Raw genomic sequence first — 21,919 nt, 5'->3', positions numbered from 1 at the left:
GGTAGAAAACATGTAGTTGTCTCTAGTTTGTTTGTTTGTTTTTATGTTTTACTATAGTCTGACAACTTGCACTTTTAAATACAGTCTTTAGTCCATTTACATTTAAAATAATTCTTGGTACATTAGATTTAAGTCTACCACACTGCTATTCGACTATTAAGATTCTAGTTTTTTACTTGCCACCTCTTCCCCCCTGTTCAGATTAAGCATTTTCTAGTAACTCATTTTCTCTCTTCTGGCTTATTATCCACACTTTAAGTGGTTGCTAAAGGGTTTCCAATATGCATCTTTAACTTACTACATTTTAACTTCAAACGGTATCGTAACAGTAGCATGTAAGAACCGCCATCCTCCTCTCCTCCGTCTCCCTTCCATTTCTTTGTGCTATTTTTGGTTACATATTTTACTTCTCTATATGATATGCACAACAAAATTATATGCTCTTATTTTTTCTTTAAATAGTCAATAGTCTTTTAGAGAAATTAAGAAGCAAGGGGAAGAATCTTTTCTGTTTATTCACTTGCTATTTCTATTTCTAGGATTCAACATTCCTTAATATAGACCCATGTTTCCATTTGATATTATTTCTGCCTGATTAGCTTTTATCAGGCTGATGAAACACAAGGACGGGCTCTACCCATTTACTACCCCACTGAGTGCTTTATCTAAAATATGAAATACTGGTGTTTATTTAAAGAATAAATGAAACATTCAAGGTACTTGTTGAAAGGCTTATAGTCTGGTAAGTACTTTACCAGAAACACAAGGCCCACAGAAGGACCAACCAACTCTATCTAGTCACATTCAGGAAAATTTTACAAAACTGGTGACATAGTAGATCATCAATGGCCAACAAACTTTTCCCAAAAGAGTAGGTGAAAGACAGTTTAAGAAGAGTTTTAGAAATGTATGCAAAGACATGTTGCAGGAAATGGTCTTGATACACCTAGTGCTGCTGACAGAGGCAAAGTGTCTTCTCCTGGATGTGTGGAGGAAGTGGGAACAAACAGAGCTAAAGGCAAAGGTCTGGCTCAAATTTTTAAGTCCCCTGAATATCACGATAGGGACTTTGAACTTTATCTCCCAAGTACTGGGAAAGTCTTTAATCCGTCTGCATTTACAGGATGATGAGGAGCAAAACTGGAGACAGGGGGACCACACAGGCAACTACTCCTAAAGTGTCAAGGAAAGGTAACCAAGACGTGCAGTGGAATGCAGAGGGGGTCAGGAGATGTCTCAGAGGTTCAATCCACAGGATCTGGGGAGAATCAGACTTAGCGGGAACGGAAAGGGAGGGTTGGGAGATCAATCCCGAGAGCAAGAAAAAGACCACGTCGGCCGACAAGAAAGAGTAGAATCAGTGGGTGGGGTAATCGGGAGCCAAAGAGCACTTGAGCTAACCACTGACTTTTCCAAGTGTGTTTGCTCCTTTCCACATGGCAGCATTTTTGTCATCTTGAATTGTCATTTAGAGCGGCAGGGGCCATGACATGGAAGCCAGGTATCAAGAGGGGGGAGAAAACCCAACTCAGTGACAACCTGTGCTGCTTCCAAGAACTATTTATATGAGCAGCGGCAGCAGGCGATGCGAGGATGAGAAAGGAACACAGCAGGTGCATCACGGAGCAGCCCTAATGCACAGGAAGGGCCTGAAATACTCTCACAGCATCTGGCAGCAGCCCTGGTCACAGCCTCCCCGGGGGTAAGTGCTTTGATGCTTTATACAACAAACGCAAAACAGAGGCAAGCCTTGGCAAGAAAGACTATTACTCCACGGACTGAAAAAAGTGACACATGATGAAATGTGATGCTAAGAAGCCCAAGCTAAGCCATTAATTCTTGCGGAGCCATTCTCCAATGGCTGGGAAGAAAAATGGTCTTTCCTATAAACCAAAACCACACTTATTATTTGGGGCTGTATCACTTTAAAAGGAGTTTTTTTTTATCAACATTAACGTGGGCAGCAACATCCCTCTCTTTCACTCTGTGGAACACGGAACCCACGGGTGGAGGGAAGGGGCTGCTGCCTGTGATGTCCTTTCCCAGTTCAAGGCTACAGAGGTGCTTGTGGTCACTGCCACTGTAACTCTATCAAGAATAAACAATACTAGGGGCACTGGGGGCTCAGCTGGTTAAGCATCTGACTCGATTTCAGCTCAGGTCATCATCTCACGGTTCATGGGTTCAAGCCCCGCATTGGGCTCTACGCTGATGGCACGAAGCCAGCTTGGGATTCTCTCTCTCCTCCCCGCTCTCTGCCCTCCCCCACTTGCATTCTCTTTCAAAATAAATAAACTTTAAAAAAAAAGAGGAAGAAGTAATACTGTCCCACTGCATCCTACCCCAACATGTAAGGTACCACTGGACATGAAAATAAATAGGAAGTACTCGGTGGTAATCTGCACCTGCTTCCCACAGGCTGCTGGCCGCTGGAGGAGGAATCTGAGAAGAGCAGCCCCGTTGGATGGAATACCACCCACCACTTTCAGAACCAACCACTCCCGGCTCTCTCTCAAAGTTTTCGATGCAATATCGTCATTCTCCTGCCTCAGAGCAGAGTACCTCTAGGACCTCTGGCCACTTCTGGGTTTGACACAGACACGCTGTCTGATTTCTTTCCCCATGGAGGAAGGCTAGGCCTGGAGGAGTAAACTGGAGAGAAAATGTCTGTGCAAGATGGGCGCCCTGGGCAGAAACAGCCCAGGGCTCTAGATGGCCGGGAACTCCATGAACGGGGAGGTGCCGAGATCCTGGACAGCCTGGCTCTGCACGCTGTTTTCCAGGGATGCCGGAAGTGACACAGGAAGAGATGTTAGACTCCAGGAGTCCCCAGGACGTGTGGCTACCTGCCGAACCCCTACTAGCAGGAGAGGGAATCAGACCGAAGCCAGGACCAGCCTCAGGGCCATGAGTGGGTAATGTGTCCTGTACAATGACGGCCACAAGCAAGCATGTTGCAATGCTGATGTTATTATTCTGCCACGTTACAAGGTGTAAAGCCCGTCCACTACAACTAAAGGAAAAGGCACTTCTTATAAGGCCTGTTTTTCTGATACAGAAACCTGAGTCCCAGGGAGGCTATGCAACTTGGCACGGTGGTGTGGATTTGACTAGAGGTGGGACCAAGATGAATCCTGAGGTCGGAATTCCAAATGCAGTGCTGTCAGATTCCAGAAGAAGGCAATCATAGGGCAGAGATCCTCTTACCTGGTCGCCGGCAGAGTAGTGACTCGGGTGAAGAACACAGATGGCTCAGCCTCCACGTGCAGCCCCAGGGACAGGTTCCTGTAATACCCTTCAGCGTGGCCCGGGCCTCCAGAGTATTTGAAATTCAGGATAGCTTCCAAGGTCTAAAATGATGTAAACACGGTATGTTAGTAATCGCGAAGTTGATGGGCTTTCTTCCAGAAGGCAGGCTTCACTCAGGTAAGAGGGAAGATAACCCCAAGTGGGCAACTCGGAAACTGGGCCCCTGCACCGTCTTTCCTAGGATGCCCTGTGTCTGCACCAACATCCCTCAACCCAGATGCACAAATGGAAAAAGGCTCCAAAATTATTCTGTGGTTCCTAGAGCATTTCTGAGAGAAAAACACATTTCAATCAGCATCACTTCAACATACAGACGAGGGGGTTGGGGGAAGGTGGCACTTCTGTCCGGGAGGTAGAGCATAGCTCCCAGGTCAACAGTCGGTAAGGCTGACCAGCTACAAACTCCTGACATTTCCTTGAACCCATCAAGAGATGAGGTCACAGGGCAACCACAGAGCCAGAAGGTCAAGGAGGTACAAGGCCCTTCTGGAAGGTAAAGGGTAGGGATATCTTCTCAACAAGTACAGAGCCAGCCAGCACGCAACTGGCAGGAAGCAATTAGCCCAAAGGTTAATAAATTGCTAAAAGCTGAGTAGGGGCTCTAATAATAGCAAAGACCCCCTTGGGAACCGAGACCAGAAGGTAGTTCCCACCCACTGTAGGTTCCTCACCATGAACCCTCTCGGGGTATACACACAGAGGACTAGGGCAGGGGGCTGCGGTGGGGGAAGCAGAGGTAGCCTCCCTCCAGAGCACGGGCATAGAGGAAGGGAGTCAGCAGCCACCAAATAAAGGTAAGAAGCCAAGACACCAGCCCCAACCCCACACTCCCCTCCCATCCCCAAGCAGACCCTTCTCTACTCTGAAGCAAAATCCTAAGCTTCTGGAGGGAGGTGACCAATGCCAAGAGTACAGTGGCAGGGATAAATACCCATTCTAGTGGGAGGAAGGGCAGGAGGTGGTCCCCAGCCAGAATCCCGTACCAATGCTGTCAGAGCTGGAAACCCACTCGTCCACAATGCCCACCATGTACTGAGCAGAGAGGTCGCTGCGTGGGCAAGGAGCAGGGATGCCAAGGGAGCCCATCACATCAGACCCAGATGCACAGTGCGGGACAAGGACAGCAGGGAGACCCCACCTGCTCCTGCCACCAGCACCAGTGGGGAAGGAACACGGTATGGAAAGCCCCCAGCCCTGGTGGTGCAGGAAGGGCTGGGGACGGAGGAAGACCACTCTGGGCAAATGCCCTGGCGCCTCAGCAGCCCCTACCCTCTGCCCTGCCCCCCAGCATATGACAACAGCAGAGGAATTTGGGAGCCTGTGGCGCGCCCAAGTAACTATAGCAACAAGAAATCTCAAGCCCAGCTCAACTCCTCACTCCGGTGACTCAACCTTCTGCAGTCAAGTCCCACCATGGGCCCCAGCCAACTACGGCCCAGCCAAAGGCAGCCTGAAGCCTGGTTCTGTACACCCCTGAGAGCAGTTTTTACGGAGTCAAAAGGCTCTAAAACAACAACAAAGAAAAACAAAGAACATATGAAAGTAACCATTCGTGGCCGACAAAACCAAAGTATGTACTGTATGGTTCTTGACACGGAAAGCTTGCTGATCAAACCGGAAGAAGGAAACAGAAGTAGATCTTTGGGACCGTGGACGAGGCTGTGGTTTCACAGGTAGGACCCCAAAAGCACAAGCAACGAGAGACAAAAATCACGGGAATCCCAGGGAGGCAGACCCTCAGGATGAAGGGCCAGAACGCCCACCACTGCAGCTAGGCCACGTAAAGAGGGGTCTGAGAAAGTACCCACAGCCGGCCCTCAGCGGACCACTGAAGACACATGTGCAAGTCCGAGCTCTCCGCTGGGCCAGAGAAACCAGAGCGGCGCCGGCCATGGCCAACCGGGACCTCAGCACCATGTGCCCAAGGGGGACGCACGTGTCCTCTCCCCTGGTAAGAGCGCCACCAAGCCACACTTCCGACAGGAAGAAGGAGCTGCCTGCCTTCCTCTCTCTGTTCAGGAGTCCTGTTTCGATAAACCCTCCTGGCCAGACACTGTGTTCAGCTTTTAGTTATCGCTTTTGTTGACCTATTTCTTGTCTCCAGCGGAGAGGCGACCGCAGCGCAGACTTGGAAAATAAACAACCTGCATGGGCAAGTGGTCACAGAAAGGGCATCGGGAGGAGGACAAGAACTTGGCCGTGAGAAGGCCAGGTGAAAAAAAACTCCAGAAGTGGCCAGGCCGCATGGTACGGGGGAGGGGCGCAGGCCAGTTAAGCTCAGTCTGACGCACCGGCTCCACCAGGTCTCGGGCTCTTGCCCACCATTCCCAGCCCATTTCTCCACTGTGATGCAGGGACAACAACGAATGCCTATCTCAGACTCCAGCGAAGATTCAAGAAGAAAACGAGGTAGCAGAACCAACAGATGCTCATTAAACAAACGCCTTTCTCCCTGTGCAACCCCACCATTGGACACCCTGAGGCAACACGGCTTAAAGTGGGAAGAAATGGGAAATGGATTTCAGCCCTGTTTCTTTTTCTTTCTTCCGCCCCCATTTTGTATCATGATAAGATATACGTAATAAAATTTACCATTTTAATCACTTTTAAATGTAAGTTCTGTGGCATTAGGTACATTCACATGGCTGTACAACCATCACCACCGTCCATCCATATCCAGAACGTCTTCATTTTCCCAAACTAAAACTCTATCGTTAAACACTAAGTCCCTGCTCCCCTCCCCCAGCCCTGGACAACCACCATTCTCTTTCTGTCTCTGTGAATTTGATGACTCTTGAAACCTCACTTAAAAAGATCACAGTTTCTGTCCTGTTGTGACTGTTTATTTTACTCAGGTGAATGTCTTCAAGGGTCATACATGTTGTAGCATGTGTCACAACTTTTCTTTCTTTTAGAGAGAGAGCACATGTGAGCAGAAAGAGGAAGGAGGAAAGAATTAGAGGGAGGGGGAAGGGCTGGGGGGGGAGGGAGGGATGGGGGGAGAGAGAGAGAGAGAGAGAGAGAGAGAGAGAGAGAGAGAGAGAGAGAATGAATGAATGAATGAATGAATGAATCCCAAGCAGGCTCCTCGTTCAGAGTGGAGCCCAACATGGGACTCAATCCCATGACCTTGGGATCATGACCTGAGATGAAATCAAGAGTAGAACATTGAACCTACTGAGCCATCCAGGTGCCCCAGAACTTTCTTTTGAAAGCTGGATAACATTCCATTGCGTACACAGGCCACATTTTCTTTTATCCATTTGTCTGTTGATGGACACCTGGGTTTCTTCCACCTTTCGGCTATTGTGAGTAGTAACACTGCCATGAACATGGGTGTACAAACACCCGTTCTGAGACAGAGCTTTCAACTCTTTGGGGAATTCATTTATTTCTATATACTGAATTGTTTTAGGACTCAACGTACCATTTTCCACAGCTGCCACCAACAGTGCACAAGGGTCCTAAATCCTCCATAGCCTTGTCAACATCTGCTATTTCCTATTTGGTGGATTTGTTGGTTTTATAACAGCCCTCCTAACGGGGGTGAAGTGGTATCTCTTTTTGGTTTTGATTTGCATTTTCCTAACGGCTAGTGATACTGAGCGTCTTTCCATGTGATCACCGGCCATTTATGATTATCTTTGGAGACAGATCTGTCCAAGTCTGTCGCGACATTTTAAAAACTCACTTCCTACCCCTCTTTAAGGTGTCCTTCACACATATGGGCTTATAGGTTCCTTTTAACTTTTGCACTACCAGGAACACTTTCACTGATGTTCTCCACCTGCATAAATGTTCCTCATCCTTCATGGCCCAGATAAAGCCACGCCTTATCCAAGATGACTTCTACACTTCCTCACTTCAAAAAAGGCTCAACAAAAGACAAAATCTTTTTTAATACCCAAAGATCCTATTTTGGATTCACCAAAATCACACATCTTTTTCCCACAGTATAAAGCACTGCCCTATCATCTCACAAAAGGATTGCTGGTTTCTTGTGAATGTTTCTCACACTTTTTGAAAAATCCCTAGTCACCAGCAAGTAGCAAGACCCCCCACATACACACATCCCAATACGCCTTTCTCTAACAACCTTCTGAATACAACAGATTCCATTTGCTCAGTCTATTCTTTCATTCATCTTTTTTTCCCTCCTGGGTACTTTTGGTGTCAGGCTCTATGCTCCCAGCAGAATAAGGGTTGACCCCTGATCTCAGAGAATGCAGTACACGGTGAGTGAACAAGTATCTCAATAAATAACTAATAAACGAAGCCAACCCATCAGCCAACATCTACATGGCAGTCTTCCCACACTGCAGGCATGGTGGTCAGGGAAACAAACATTCTGAAAAACAGCCTTGAAATGCCCAAACGTGTGAGGTAACACAAGTGTCACATGGTCTTTGTTTTTTTAAGGCAAACTTAAGAGTCACTTTCAGGACGTGATGTAGTAGAAATCGCCTAGGAATGAAGCAAAAAATACACAGGATAGGTAACAGCATAACAAAGAAGAAAGAGTCTGTGGTTTTGTTTTTCTGGGAGTGGCTGAGTCTTTCCTCTGTTAAGAAGCAAGGAAAAGATGGGGCGCCTGGGTGGCGCAGTCGGTTAAGCGTCCGACTTCAGCCAGGTCACGATCTCGCGGTCCGTGAGTTCGAGCCCCGCGTCAGGCTCTGGGCTGATGGCTCAGAGCCTGGAGCCTGCTTCCGATTCTGTGTCTCCCTCTCTCTCTGCCCCTCCCCCGTTCATGCTCTGTCTCTCTCTGTCCCAAAAATAAATAAACGTTGAAAAAAAAATTAAAAAAAAAAAAAAGAAGCAAGGAAAAGATGTAATTACAGGGAAAATAATTTATAAAAGTCAAGCAAATTATTTCGTGAAATTATTGTTCCTGTCTTTCTTCCTTCATTTCAAAAAAAAAAAAAAAGCCTCCTCAGCCCTATAAAATTACAATATTTTAGTCAACAGAAAGTGAGTTGGTAAGGCAAAAGACACAAGATGCTCAAACTTTTTTTTCAATCAAAACGTAATGAGAAGCAATGTGCTATTCTGTCCTGAGACTTCCCCTTCTCAGAACATGGTGCAGTCCTTACTTGGAAAAGGACTATTAGAGAAATCAGTAGTGGGCAAGGAACTAAAGGAAAGAAACTTCTAGGCATACAACTTATTATTTGAGCTAAAATAAAAGGTCTTCCAAAGGCTACCTTTTATTGAGCACCTACTAGGTACCAAATACTATGATAAGTGATCTATATAGATTGACTCTAACATTCTTAAGAGTCCTACAAAGAAAGCCCTATTTTCAAAAACAAGGTTCACAGGGGCGCCTGGGTGGCGCAGTCGGTTAAGCGTCCGACTTCAGCCAGGTCACGATCTCGCGGTCCGTGAGTTCGAGCCCCGCGTCGGGCTCTGGGCTGATGGCTCAGAGCCTGGAGCCTGTTTCCGATTCTGTGTCTCCCTCTCTCTCTGCCCCTCCCCCGTTCATGCTCTGTCTCTCTCTGTCCCAAAAATAAAAAAATAAAAATAAATAAAAATAAAAAAATTTAAAAAATTAAAAAAAAAAAAAAAAAAAAAAAAACAAGGTTCACAGCAGTCAGAAGACTGCACCGAGCCACACACCCAGGAAGACAGCACATCCAGGATTTAAATGCAGAGCTACATGGCTGCATAGCCCTCTCTCTTGCCATTTTTGCAAACTATTCAGAAGAGCATTCATCCATCCACGTACTCATTTGCTGACCGTGAACACATGTCTACTGTGTAAGGGACACTGGGAGAAGACACGAGGCCACCTACAGGGATTCAAGTCTAGTTAAATACACAAGCCCAGAGATATCTTAAGATAAACCATGGCATGTTCTAGACAAATATCCCAGGATATATGGAGATACAGAATACTATTACAGCTGGAAGGCCAGGAGTTGGATAAGAAGGAACAACATCACAGCGAGAGGGGCATAATCAGCCAATTATTAAATTGAAATGGATAAATAGAGAAAACTAAACTAAAATCTAGCTCTTGAAAACATCATTAAATGTGATATTCCCCTAAGTCAGGCCTATGAAAAAAGAGAAGAAACTACTTACCAATATCAAAAAGGAAATGAATGTCAGCATAGACCCTACACACATTAAAAGAATAATAAAATAGTGCAAACAACTTAGTGCCAATAGATTCAACTTAAATAAAATAAACACATTACCAAACGGAACCAAGAAAAACTAGAAAACCTAAGGGCCCCATGTTAACTAATGACACTGGATTCACAACTGAAAACAGCTCTCCTAAGAGAAGCCAAGCTCAGAGGATTGCCCCACTGAATTCTATCAACACTTCAGGTTAGAGACAATACCAGTTTTATACAAACACCTTCAGAAAATAGAGGAGATGGCCCCATTCTTTTTAAGAGGCCAGTCTTACCCAAATACTAAAATAAGGGTTTACATGGAAAGAAAAACTACAGACCTATATTCCCTCATAAACTTAGATGTAAAAATCCTAACAAGGATACCATAGTTTTGAATGACACATTGGACCGAATGGACTTAACAGATATATTCAGAAAATTTCATCCTAACACAACAGAATACACATTCTTCTCAAGTGCACATGGAACATTCTCCAGAACAGATCACATCCTGGGTCACAAATCAGCCTCAACAAGTACAGTAAGATCGAGATTATACCATGCTTATTTTCGGACCACAACACCATGTAAATTGAAATCAACCGCAAGGAAAAATTCGGAAAGACCATAAATGCTTGGAGATTAAAGAACATCCTACTAAAGAATGAATACGTTAACCAAGAAATTAAAGAAGAAATTAAAAAGTACATGGAAGCCAATAAAAATGAAAACACGACAGCCCAAAACCTCTGGGATGCAGCAAAGGTGATCATAAGAGGGGAGTATATAGCAATCCAGGCCTTCCTAAAGAAGGAAGAAAGGTCTCAAAAACACAACCTAACCTTACACCTCAAGGAGCCGGAAAAAGAATAGCAAAGCTCAAAACCAGCAGAAGAAGGGAAATAATAAAGATTAGAGCAGAAATCAATGATATCAAAATGAAAAAAAAAATAGAACAAATCAATGAAACTAGGAGCTGGTTCTTTGAATGAGTTAACCGAATTGATAAAGCCCCAGCCAGACTTATCAAAAAGAAAAAGGAAAGGACCCAAATAAACAAACTCACAAATGAAAGAGGAGAGATCACAACCAATACCACAGAAATACAAACAATAATAAGAAAACATTATGAGCAATTAGATGCCAACAAATTGGGCAATCTGGAAGAAATGGACAAATTTCCAGAAACATATAAACTTCCAAAGCTGAAACAAGAAGAAATAGCAAATGTGAACAGACTTATAACTAGTAAAGAAATTGAATGAGTTATCAAAAATCTCCCAACAAACAAGGGCCAGGTGGCTTTCCAGGGGGAATTCTACCAAACATTTAAAGAAGAGTTAACACCTATTCTTTTGAAGCTGTTCCAAAAAAAAAAGGACATGGAAGGAAAACTTCCAAACTCATTCTACAAGGCCAGCATTACCTTGATTCCAAAACCAGACAAAGACCCCACTAAAAAGGAGAACTATAAACCAATTTCCCTGATGAACATGGATGCAAAAAACCTCAACGAGATACTAGCAAACCAGATCCTACAATACATTAAAAGAATTACTCACCACGATCAAGTGGGAATTATTCTTGAGATGCAGGACTGGCTCAATACCCACAAATCAATGGGATAAAGTAAAGGATATTAAAAAATAAAGGACAAGAACCACATGATTCTCTCAATAGACCCAGGGAAAGCATTTGACAAAATACAGCATCCTTTCTTGATAAAAACCCTCAAGAATACAGGGATAGAAGGAATATACTCAAGATCATAAAATCCATATACAAAAGACCCACTGCTAATCCTCAATGGGGAAAATCTGAGCACTTTCCCGCAAAGGTCAGGAACATGACAGGGATGTCCACTCTCACCAATGTCATTCAACATAGTGTGGGAAGCTCCAGCCTCAGCAATCAGACAATAAAGTGAAATAAAAGGGATCTACACTGGCAAGGAGGCAGTAAAACTTTCACTCTTTGCAGATGACATGATACTCTACATGGAAAACCCAAAAGACTCCACCAAAAAACTACTACAACTGATCCATGAATTCAGCAAAGTCACAGGATATAAAATCCATGTACAGAAATTGGCTACATTTCTATATACCAATAATGAAGCAGCAGAAACAGAAATCAAGGAATCGATCTCATTTACAATTGCATCAAAAGCCATAAAATACCTTGAAATACACCTAACCAAAGAGGTGAAAGATCTATACACTGAAAACTATAGAAAGCTTATGAAAGAAACTGAAGAAGACACAAAGAAATGGAAAAAACACTCCATGCTCATGAATTAGAAGAACAAATATTGTTCAAATGTCGACACTACCCAGAGCAATCTACACATTAACTGCAATTCCTATCAAAATAATACCAACATTCTTCACAGAACTAGAACAAACAATTTTAAAACTTGTATGGAACCACAAAAGAGCCCAAATAGCTAATGTAATGTTGAAAAAGAAAACCAAAGCTGGAGACATCACAATCCTGGACTTCAAGCTGTATTACAAAGCTGTAACCATCAAGGCAGTATGGTACTAGCGCAAAAACAGACACTCAGATCAATGGAACAGAATAGAGAACCCAGAAATGGACCCACAAACGTATGGCCAACTGATCTTTGACAAAACAGGAAAGAATAGCCAATGGAATAAAGACAGTCTCCTCAGCAAGTGGTGCTGGGAAAACTGGACAGCAACATGCAGAAGAATGAACCTGGACCACTTTCTTACACCAGACACAAAAATACCCTCAAAATGGATGAAAGACTAAACATAAGACAGAAGCCATCAAAATCCTAGAAGAGAAAATAGGCAACAACGTCCTGGGCCTCGGCTGCAGCAACTTCTTACTTGACGTGTTCCTGGAGGCAAGGGAAACAAAAGCAAAAATGAACTACTGGGACCTCATCAAGATAAAAAGCTTCCCCACAGCAAAGGAAACAATCAGCAAAACTAAAAGGCAACTGATGGAATGGGAGAAGATATTTGCAAATGACATATCAGATAAAGGGTTAGTATCCAAAATCTACAAAGAACTTATCAAGCTCAACACCCAAAAAAACAAATAACCCAGTAAAGAAATGGGCAGAAGACATGAATAGATACTTTTCCAAAGAAGACATCCAGATGGCTAACAGACACATGAAAAAATGCCCAACATCACTCATCATCAGGGAAATACAAATCAAACCACAATGAGGTATCACCTCACAGTGGCCAGAATGGCTAAAATTAACAAGTCAGGGAACAATAGATGTTGGCGAGGATGAGGAGACACGGGAACCCTTTTACACGGCTGGAGGGAATGGAAACTGGTGCAGCCACTCTGAAAAACAGTATGGAGGTTCCTCAAAAAATTGAAAACAGAACTACCCTACAACCCAGAAATTGCACTATTAGGTATTTATCCAAAGAATACAAAAAATGCTGATTCAAAGGGGTACACACACCCCAGTGTTTATAGCATAGCCAAAGTATGGAAAGAGCCCAAATGGAGTGATGAATGCATAAAGATGTGGTGTGTGTGTGTGTGTGTGTGTGTGTGTGTGTGTATGTGTATGGTGGTGGAATACTACTTGGCCATCAAAAAGAATGAAATCTTGCCATCGGCAACAACATGGATGGAACTAGAATGCATTATGCTAAGCGAAATAAGTCAGAGAAAGACAAATACAACATGATTTCAGTCATATGTGGAATTTACAAAACAAAACAGATGAACCTAGGGGAAGGGAAGCAAAACTAAGATAAAAACAGAGGAAGACAAATCATAAGAGACTCTTAAATACAGAGAACAAACTGAGGGTTGCTGGCAGGGTGTTGGGTGGGGGGGCATAGGCTCAATGAGTGATGGGCATTAAAAAGAACACTTGTGGGGATGAGCACTGGGGGTTATATGTAAGTGATGAATCACTGAATTCTATTCCTGAAATCATTACACTCTGTATTAACTAACGTGGATTTAAATTTTTAAAAAAGATGTGAAAATCCTACATTCAGTAGCACATAAGATGGAAAATACATCATGACCAAATAAATTTACCTCAGCAATGCAAGGTTGGTAGTATCAGAAAATTGGTTAATGTCATCACAACATTAAGAGACTATTTTACCAGACAAAAAGGAAAAGCCACATGATCATTTCAGTAACATCAGAAAACACAGTTGACAAAATTCAAAACCCACTTATGATTTTGTTTTAAAAATCTCCACAAACTAGGCATAGAAAGGAATGCCCTCAATCTATAAAACACACTCATGAAAAAAATTTTTTGCAGTTTTAAAACCACAGCTCATGGTCAACTAAGTGTTCTGTACAAATTTGAACCTGGACTCAGGCAAGGACATAGCTGTCATTACTCCAATCAACATTGTTATTGAGACCCTAGTAAGTCCAATAAGGTAAGAAAAAGAAATTAAAGACATACACGTTGGAAAGGACAAAGTAAAACTGTCTGCTCACAGACAGCACAATCATATAAAAACAAAATCCTAAGGAATCTACCAGAACTCTCAGAAATTGCTCGTAGTAATATACAATAGTACCATCACTTCAGAAAACTAGTCAAAATTCCTTCCAAACATAAAGAATTAACATACTGTTCAACAACAAAACTCCTACCAAGAAAAACAAAAACACATATCCACACAAAGACATATATGTAAATATCTATGGAAATTCTATTCATAATATTCCCAAACTGGAAACAACCTCAATGTCCAGGAAGAGGCGGGTGACTAGATTAATCATAGTATGTCCATAAAATGAAATACTACTCAGCAACTGAATGGAACAGATTACTGATACACACAAATGGAAGAATCTCAAAAACATTATTCTGAGTGAGAAAGGAGTAGGCTATACTATATGCTTGCCTGTATATGAGATGCTGGAAAAAAGTTGGTCTTTAGTGACAAAAAAAAAAACCCCGTCAGTAGTTGCCTGGGGCTAGGGACAAGAGAGGATTGATTGTAACGGGATCAGGAAAACTTTGGGGAGTAATGAGAATATTGTACATTATGGCAGCAGTGGCAGTGACAAGGGATACACTTTTGTCAAAACTCATCAAACTGTACAGTTAACGTGGCTGAATTTTATAGAAAGCAATTCACACTCAAATTTGACTTCACAAATTGATCCTGACCATTAATAGGCACACAATCATTTGCCAACATTACACCAGAAGATTCCAAGTAACAGTGTGGGCCACACCGATGTGGGACTGCTGACGTCTAAGGACAAAGGATTCCAGGATTTCCAGGATCCAGGATCCAGAAGTCAGGATTTCCAGGTTCTACAGCAAAAATCATCAAGTAAAGTTATGATTTACTACAATTAAAACTTCACATAATCTCGGTAAAGTCATGTCCCTTCTCCAGGTCCCCATATCCTCATCTGGAAAATCAGGGTTGTGCCAGACATTACCCAAGGTTCTTACCAGTTTCTCGGTGAACTGTTATTATTCATTCTGTATTACCAATCTCATGTTTCATGATTCTAATCTAACTAAGGCTCTTGCCTGATAGACACCCTCACCTTTATACAGTATCCTAACTAATTTATAAGATATAGATCTCTAATTTTTAAAGACCCTAATTGGACCTGTCACCACAGATTTCCTTCTGCTCTCTTTCTGTGATAGGACATAAGATTAATAGCTGTGATATGATCCACTTAAGAAGTCAAACATTCAGGACCAGAGGTCCCAGCTGGGGTTCACTCCCAAGAGACCAGCCCTATGGTTTACGTAAGGTCAGAGAAACATACAAATGAAAGCCATACCATTACTTTCCAGTTAATTAGCACTTTCAGCCAGTCTTTCTTCGGTGTTCATTATGCCTTAAAGATGCCAAGTGACTACAAATTAAATGGTACATCCACAATAATGTAGAAATGGGTTCAAGCAATGCCAGCCATCCAAACAGCTCCTACTCCAGAAGCACAACAGTCCCTCAGTGGCTGAGAAGGCTTGGGACACTAGGGCAGCATGGAGGCAGGTGTGCCTGGGACTGTTGTTAAAAGACCAAGTCAATCGGATTTTGGTACCAAGAAAAGGAGCCATTTTCACATCTTTATTTGAGAAGTATATGTTCTCATCATTTGAGGTTTTTAAAAACAAATTATTATTTTTTTTAAATTGACCTATTAGTCTTCCAGATTTAAAGGTTTTATATATTAAGGGAATTACTCGTTGCCTGTGATAGAAATTGCAAACATTTTTCACAGCTGGGCGCTGTCTTTGGTGCTGTTTATTTGCCTTGCAGAAAAGGTTACTATTCTTCTAGTTAATGCATCAATTTTTTATGTCCCTTGCACCTTTATTTTTTATGGTTCCTGAATCATGGTTGGAAACACCCTCCACGCTCCCAGGTCATAAAATTTTTTTCCCTACTGCTTTAAAGTTAATCTTTTAAACTTTTAACTTCAATATTATCTCAAAATGACAAGAAAGTTCAAAGTACGAAAAACCTCCCCATGACCTAATTCAAAAATTGTTCACATTTTATCCCATTGTTGTATAATTCTCTGTCACTCTTTCATACTTATATATAGATAAATACGCTAAGGAGAATGTCTGCAAGGTTTCTCCTCTGTTTAGTTCCTCGTTTTTCCCCAGTAATCAATAAGTAATTTGTGTGCAGATGCTTTGAGGATTGGTCAATACTGTATTCCTCATTAAATTTTCACCCACTACTGTACCATCCACTCACAGTCTTCTAACATCATCATTTCACATTTATTAGATGCCAATCTACTTACACGACCTTTTCCTTCCCTGTTTACTTGGTTAATATGCACACAGATTAATGGCTCCTTGTTTTATTCAATGGGTTATAATCTGTTACCACCATTACTCATGCTGATGCGCAGATGGTCCCAGATTTGGCATCTGTTCAGGCTGGCTGCTGTGTCCTTTGACACGCCCTCATCAATCTTTAAGCAATTCCTTACTTTACAGAACAACAGGATGTTCCAGGGTCATCTTCTGTGTTCTCTGCCCTAGAAATCAACCGTTTCTTTGAAGAAGGCTGAGGGTCTTTTTTGTGGGGAATGTTAACAAGAAATAGGTGCTCACTGTGCTCGTTGCTACTAAGATGCTCCGGCTGGAGGGCTTTTTCCACGAACAAACCTCAAGTGTGAGCTTATGCCTGTGCTTATATGCGTGTGTTTATGTATACCGATACCTATTTCCGTATCTAGTTTTATACAGTCACTTGCATATATATGGGCAACAATATAGAAATACACCACAAACTGGGAGTTCGTAAGTGAAAACTCAGGTTCCAGACTCCCACCCTAAGATTCACTCAAATTTCCCCTTTCCACATCTGTAACAACCTTCTTTAATTGGGAGAAATGAGGTCCCATCATCCTCAATATGCTTACTCAATTGCTCACACATAAAATACATAGAAAGTAGTATCATAATTGCTAATACACACTATTACAAAAAACAAACCTACTAGCTGGAGTTTGATATTTGTTAGGCTTTCCTTTTTGGTGTGAGGTAAGCTTACATACAGTAAAGGCATTCAACCAAGTATACAATTCATTAAGCTTTGATACACGCATGCCCCATGTAACTATTACCTAATAAAGATACACAACACGTCCACCAACCAAGGATGCTCTCTTGTGCCCCCTTCTAATCCAAGACAGATACACTCTCCTGGGCAACCACTTTTCTGAACATTTTTATCACAGATTTGCCCTCGCCTGAATTTCACATATAGAGCATCATACAGTATGTTCTCTTTCATAACTGGCTTCCTTTGGGCAACGTGTTTTCAAGATTCATCCATTATGGTGTGTACACAGATATATATCATGGCAGCTACAGATGTATAGTTACTTTTTCACTGCTCAGTAGTATTCCATTGTGTAAATCTACCACAATCTGTTTATCCATTCTCCAACTCACAGGCATTGGAGTTGCTTCCAATTTGAAGAAAATAAAAATCGAGCTACTAAAAAATTCTCAAGCAAGTTTTTTCTTTTTTTTTTTTTTTGTGAAAGTATGTTTTTATCTCTCAGAGATATATACTTAGGAGTGAACTTGTTGGGTCATTACAGCAGGTGTTTATTTCATTTTAAGAAGACGGCAGTTTTCCAAATTAGGTTTGCGATTTTATACTCCCACCAACATAAGAGAGTTCCAGTGGCTCCACATCCTTGCCAACATTAGGTGTTGTCGGTTTTTCTGAATAACCATTATTCTGGCACGTGTGTTATCTCCCTGTGGTATGAATTCATGTTTCCAACTGGCGAGGTCTTCTTCATGTCTGGGTTGACAACAGTGCAAATGAAGAACATCTCCAGTGAGTAACCGACAAACAAACACAGGATGTGAGTGCGTGGACACCACGTGACCCTGGCTCATGCACACTGCTAGGTGAGCAGACTACAAAATAAATTAAAAAAAAAAAAAGAATAAAACAGAAGACACAGCAACTGATTCAAGAGAGGCAGTCATCTGCATTTACAAGCACCCAGCATCAGGCATGACAATGGCCTTGGGTAGGGTCAAGCAGAAACACTAAGAAAGGCAAGAGGGAGTTGCACAAAGCCGTCTTGGTAGGAAACAATCTACTCTGTCAGATCCAGGTCCCCAGTTTCCACCTTCAGAGCCAGGGGACAGGCACCCTCCTCCTTGGAGCATGCAGTATCCTGCACCGCATCCACAGGACACAACTCAGTGCTTCAGAGTGGGCCAGCTCCCACCCCGACCGTGGGGCCACAGAGACAGGACTCAGGGCATGTCACCATTAGACTCTGGCACCTGGTACTCATGGAAAGCTGAGTATATCACATGGAAGGGGAAAAAGAGCCTAAATCCACACCGTAGAATCGTAGCCCTAAATCAAATGCACTGTGCCATCTCCTCCAACGTTACATCTGTGACAAGTCGGTCTTTGATCTCATTAGCCCTGGCATCATCCCTCACACTGCAGCGCGTTCATTACGTCCCTAATAGTATTCCAGCCTTAGAGAGAGGGATCACGGTCCCCCACACTTCCAGTGCATGCTGCCACTCTAATAGGCACGGGGCCATGTGGTCTGTTAACCAAGGCTGGAAACATGGAGTTCATTTACTCAAATGGTTGGGATGCAATTTTGGCTTTACTCAAGAGAGGTACAAGAATCAGAAAGGCTTAATTCACAGAGAAGGAAGGATACTTTTTTGTTAATGAGGCTTAAGTAGCCAGATTCTTATCTGGGGGAACTGTAAGTAAGCCAGATAAACAGTGGGAGGATTTCCCAGCACATTAAGTGCTTCCCTGAGTGAGGTTTAAAAAAAAATACACAATTATTACACACTTTTTTTAAACAGAATGATTTAATGTTCCCTATAGCTAAATAGTTACAAATGCCAGCTATATATAAATCCAAAACTTATGTTCCGGTCATTAAACCATAGAGTGCACCTGACTTCTCCTTCCCTAATTTTTACTTCCATGTTTCGACAGAAGACTTGACATAAAGATGTCTGTCTGTGCACATGGAAGGTCCCCAGTAGAAGCCCTCTGATCCACTCTGCCCAGCAGAAAGTGGCACCTTTTGCTATCATAGCAGCCAAATCCCTAGGACCTGATGATGCTCAGAGCACATGGAATGGGATGGGTTAGACATCTGCTCTACCCAGGGATTCTCTCAACTCTGGAAAAGTGGACACAGTGTCCAATGATCTCGGTCGGCATTGACCTTTCCATTGATCTCTTCGTTTAACAATTGCATGGTCTGCCCATTCCAATAAGATTCCACCCATCCCAAGTCTGAAAGGTCCGTCCAGGCTGCAAATAGAATTTGTGACCCAAGGATAACCCTGTATCCATCTTCCAGGAGCAGGAACCCACCCACCCAAACACCAATAGGAGTGATGTTAATACTAACATGTTGTGGCGCCTACAGCTGTCTTGGAAACTGCCAGACTCACCCGAAAAGTAGAACCAGAGGAGCTAGCATCTCTTCTCTCCCATCCTGAGAACGAGTCACAAGAAGCATGAAAACTCCCTCAAGATTATCAGCAGTGCCTAATCTACCACCAACTGCCTCCCACCCAAGCCCCCCTAGCCAAGATGATCCATGACAATTATGACACGGTCGAGACATTCATGACCTCAATGTGTACCAACATTGCTTCCCAGAAGACCGAGTGACCCCTTTGACAAAAGCCCACTTGGTGGCCTTGCTCAGAACGTCATGCCTGATGCATCCCTGACGCTACCAAGGCCAGTGATCAAGTGGCAAGGTCAGCCCTGAGCTGAACGGGTGCACACTGGCAAGGCCTTCTTTGCCCCCATGCCAAACGTGTGTCAGGTGTATGACCTACTGTCCAGAGGCAGCCAAGTCTGATGGCATCAAGAAGGTGGGGGTGTAGGCACTGAAGGGCCCCTTGGAAGGTATCCCAGCTACCAGAGGGCCCATGACTACTGAACCCGTGATGAAGGTACCCACTCAAAGTTAGGAACCTTGGATGCTACAAGCTGTATTACCCTCAATAGAGAGCTTGTCAAGCCAATTTCCAGGTAGGAATTTAGCTACAACTGCATGGTGGACCCCAAAGTCCGTATGATCTCCACAGATGACCACTGAAGCAGCAGAAGAAAATGAGGCCTCAGCCACAGGGATTCCCTGAGCCATCTCCATTCCCAACATACTTGCCATCTCCCAGGCAGCTTCCATCCCCAGGTGCCTGAGAAAGGGACCCTAGGATCAATCCAACGGATGCACGGTACCCAGCAGGAAAACAAAATAAACATGTATATACAGTGAAGTGCGCCAAACCACTGGAGTCCTGTGAAACGACGCGCTCTCAGCACAGGTGTTCAAATAGCGAGCAGCCGTAGAGGCCACACTGCAGGGCAAAGATGACCCCGGTGACCTCTCAAGTTTCCCTCCTGACAGCATGAATTCAGTGATTTTAGCTATCACGAGTCAGAATTAAAAGGGGGCCTTAGAAATAATAAAGTCAAGGGGCACCTGGGTGGCTCAGTCGGTTAAGCGTCCGACTTCAGCTCAGGTCACGATCTCATGTTTCATGGATTCGAGCCCCACATCGGGCTCTGCACTGACAGCTCGGAGACTGGAGCCTGCTTCGGATTCTGTGTGTCCCTCTCTCTCTGCCCCTCCCCTGCGTGCGATCTCTCCCCCTCTCAAAAATAAAAAAAATAAAACATGAAATGAAAGAAAGAATCAAGTCAGCAACCTTGTTTTTCACGTGGGGAACCCAAGATCCAGAAAGGAACAACTGACCTGGCCAAGGCCTCCTATCACACCAACCCCCTATGGAGAGGATCCTAAACCTTTTCTAAAGGTGGTCACATGCCGAGAGGACCCCAAGACAGCATTGAGATCTATTCCAGCTTGTCAGTGAAGCAAAAGAGAGAAAACACCTGAGAACAAGCTATACTGGAAGGAGGGGCTATAAACTGAAGTAGGCATTCTTTATCCATCAGGAAGGAAGGTTATCAACAAACCATTACTGGGTAAACACAGAACACATACTGGATGAGGTCACTGCGCCCACACTAGATGCCACAGGCACGGCAACGGCACCACGGAGATTCAGGAAACGGCCACTGCTCTTCGGAGCCAAGTGAGGGGGGGAGGGGACGCAGCATCAAGCCTTCCATTTGCTTCTGAACATACTTCCACTTTCCCCAAAGGATGAAGGCGGAGAGCACGGCTGCTCACTGCACTGTCCTTTCAACTTCATGCTTAAAATGTTTCAAAACACAACACTGAAGAAAGTACGGATACATCAAGGACTCTAGAGCCTGGACTTTAGGAAAAACTAAAAACTTGTCAACAATGCAGCTACTCTGCAGAGCACACACGTGCTCCAGGGATGGTACCAGGTGCCCCCTGGAACAGATTCCCAGTCCCCCCAGGGCCTCAGCATGGCTTCAAGGACTCGCCACAAGGTCCTGGGGCGGGGGGGGCTCAGCTGGACTCTGACCCCCAGGCCTGTGCTCTCTCTCTCCTGCGATGTCACCTCCTCCAGCGCTCAGACCCGGCTGAGAGCAGGTGGTCAGTGGGGAAAGGGCCTTCCACCGAAGCCAGATGAGGCTGCTCAGGCCTCACGGCTGGGACTGCGGCAAGGCCTCCCACCAGACCGGACTTGCTCTCCCTGGAGCTGGGCTGCTCCTGGTCTCCCTCGTCTCTGCTGCTCTGCTCGGGGTTCGGCAGCCCTTCCGGCCGGTGGCCTCTGCTTCCTTCCCACTCCAGAAAACTTTTCCTTCAACAGAAAACACTACCTTTCTGCCTGCTTGGCCAGCAATGGCACTTCTGGACCCTTCGAGTCAGTGGCCCTGGTGAGCACCTACCTCTCTCGGGACCTCAGTCCTTTGTCCCCACAGTGAATCAATTTACCAACTGCTTTAGGGAGTATCTCTTGGCTCAGCGCGCACAAAAGGCCACCACCTAGAGCCCGTATTCTGTCTCTTGAGCGGATGTCCGTCATCCCCACGACGGGA

The 21,919-nt window shown here is 44.0% G+C and overlaps 1 protein-coding gene across 4 annotated transcripts in view; it reads right to left on the bottom strand.

Annotated features, from left to right (window-relative positions):
- Nucleotides 1–21,919, bottom strand: part of TRAPPC9 (trafficking protein particle complex 9) — a 575,975-nt gene that overhangs the window by 212,523 nt on the left and 341,533 nt on the right. For all 4 annotated transcript variants that reach the window (XM_032592000.1, XM_032592002.1, XM_032592001.1 and 1 more), the window contains one exon: nt 3,208–3,350. In XM_032592000.1, the coding sequence (XP_032447891.1) occupies nt 3,208–3,350 (143 nt within the window). The remainder of the gene's footprint in view (nt 1–3,207; nt 3,351–21,919) is intronic.

The sequence above is a fragment of the Lynx canadensis genome, chromosome F2 (genome assembly GCF_007474595.2).
Source record: "Lynx canadensis isolate LIC74 chromosome F2, mLynCan4.pri.v2, whole genome shotgun sequence".
NCBI lineage: Eukaryota > Metazoa > Chordata > Mammalia > Carnivora > Felidae > Lynx > Lynx canadensis.
This window is presented reverse-complemented; position numbering and strand designations above follow the sequence as displayed.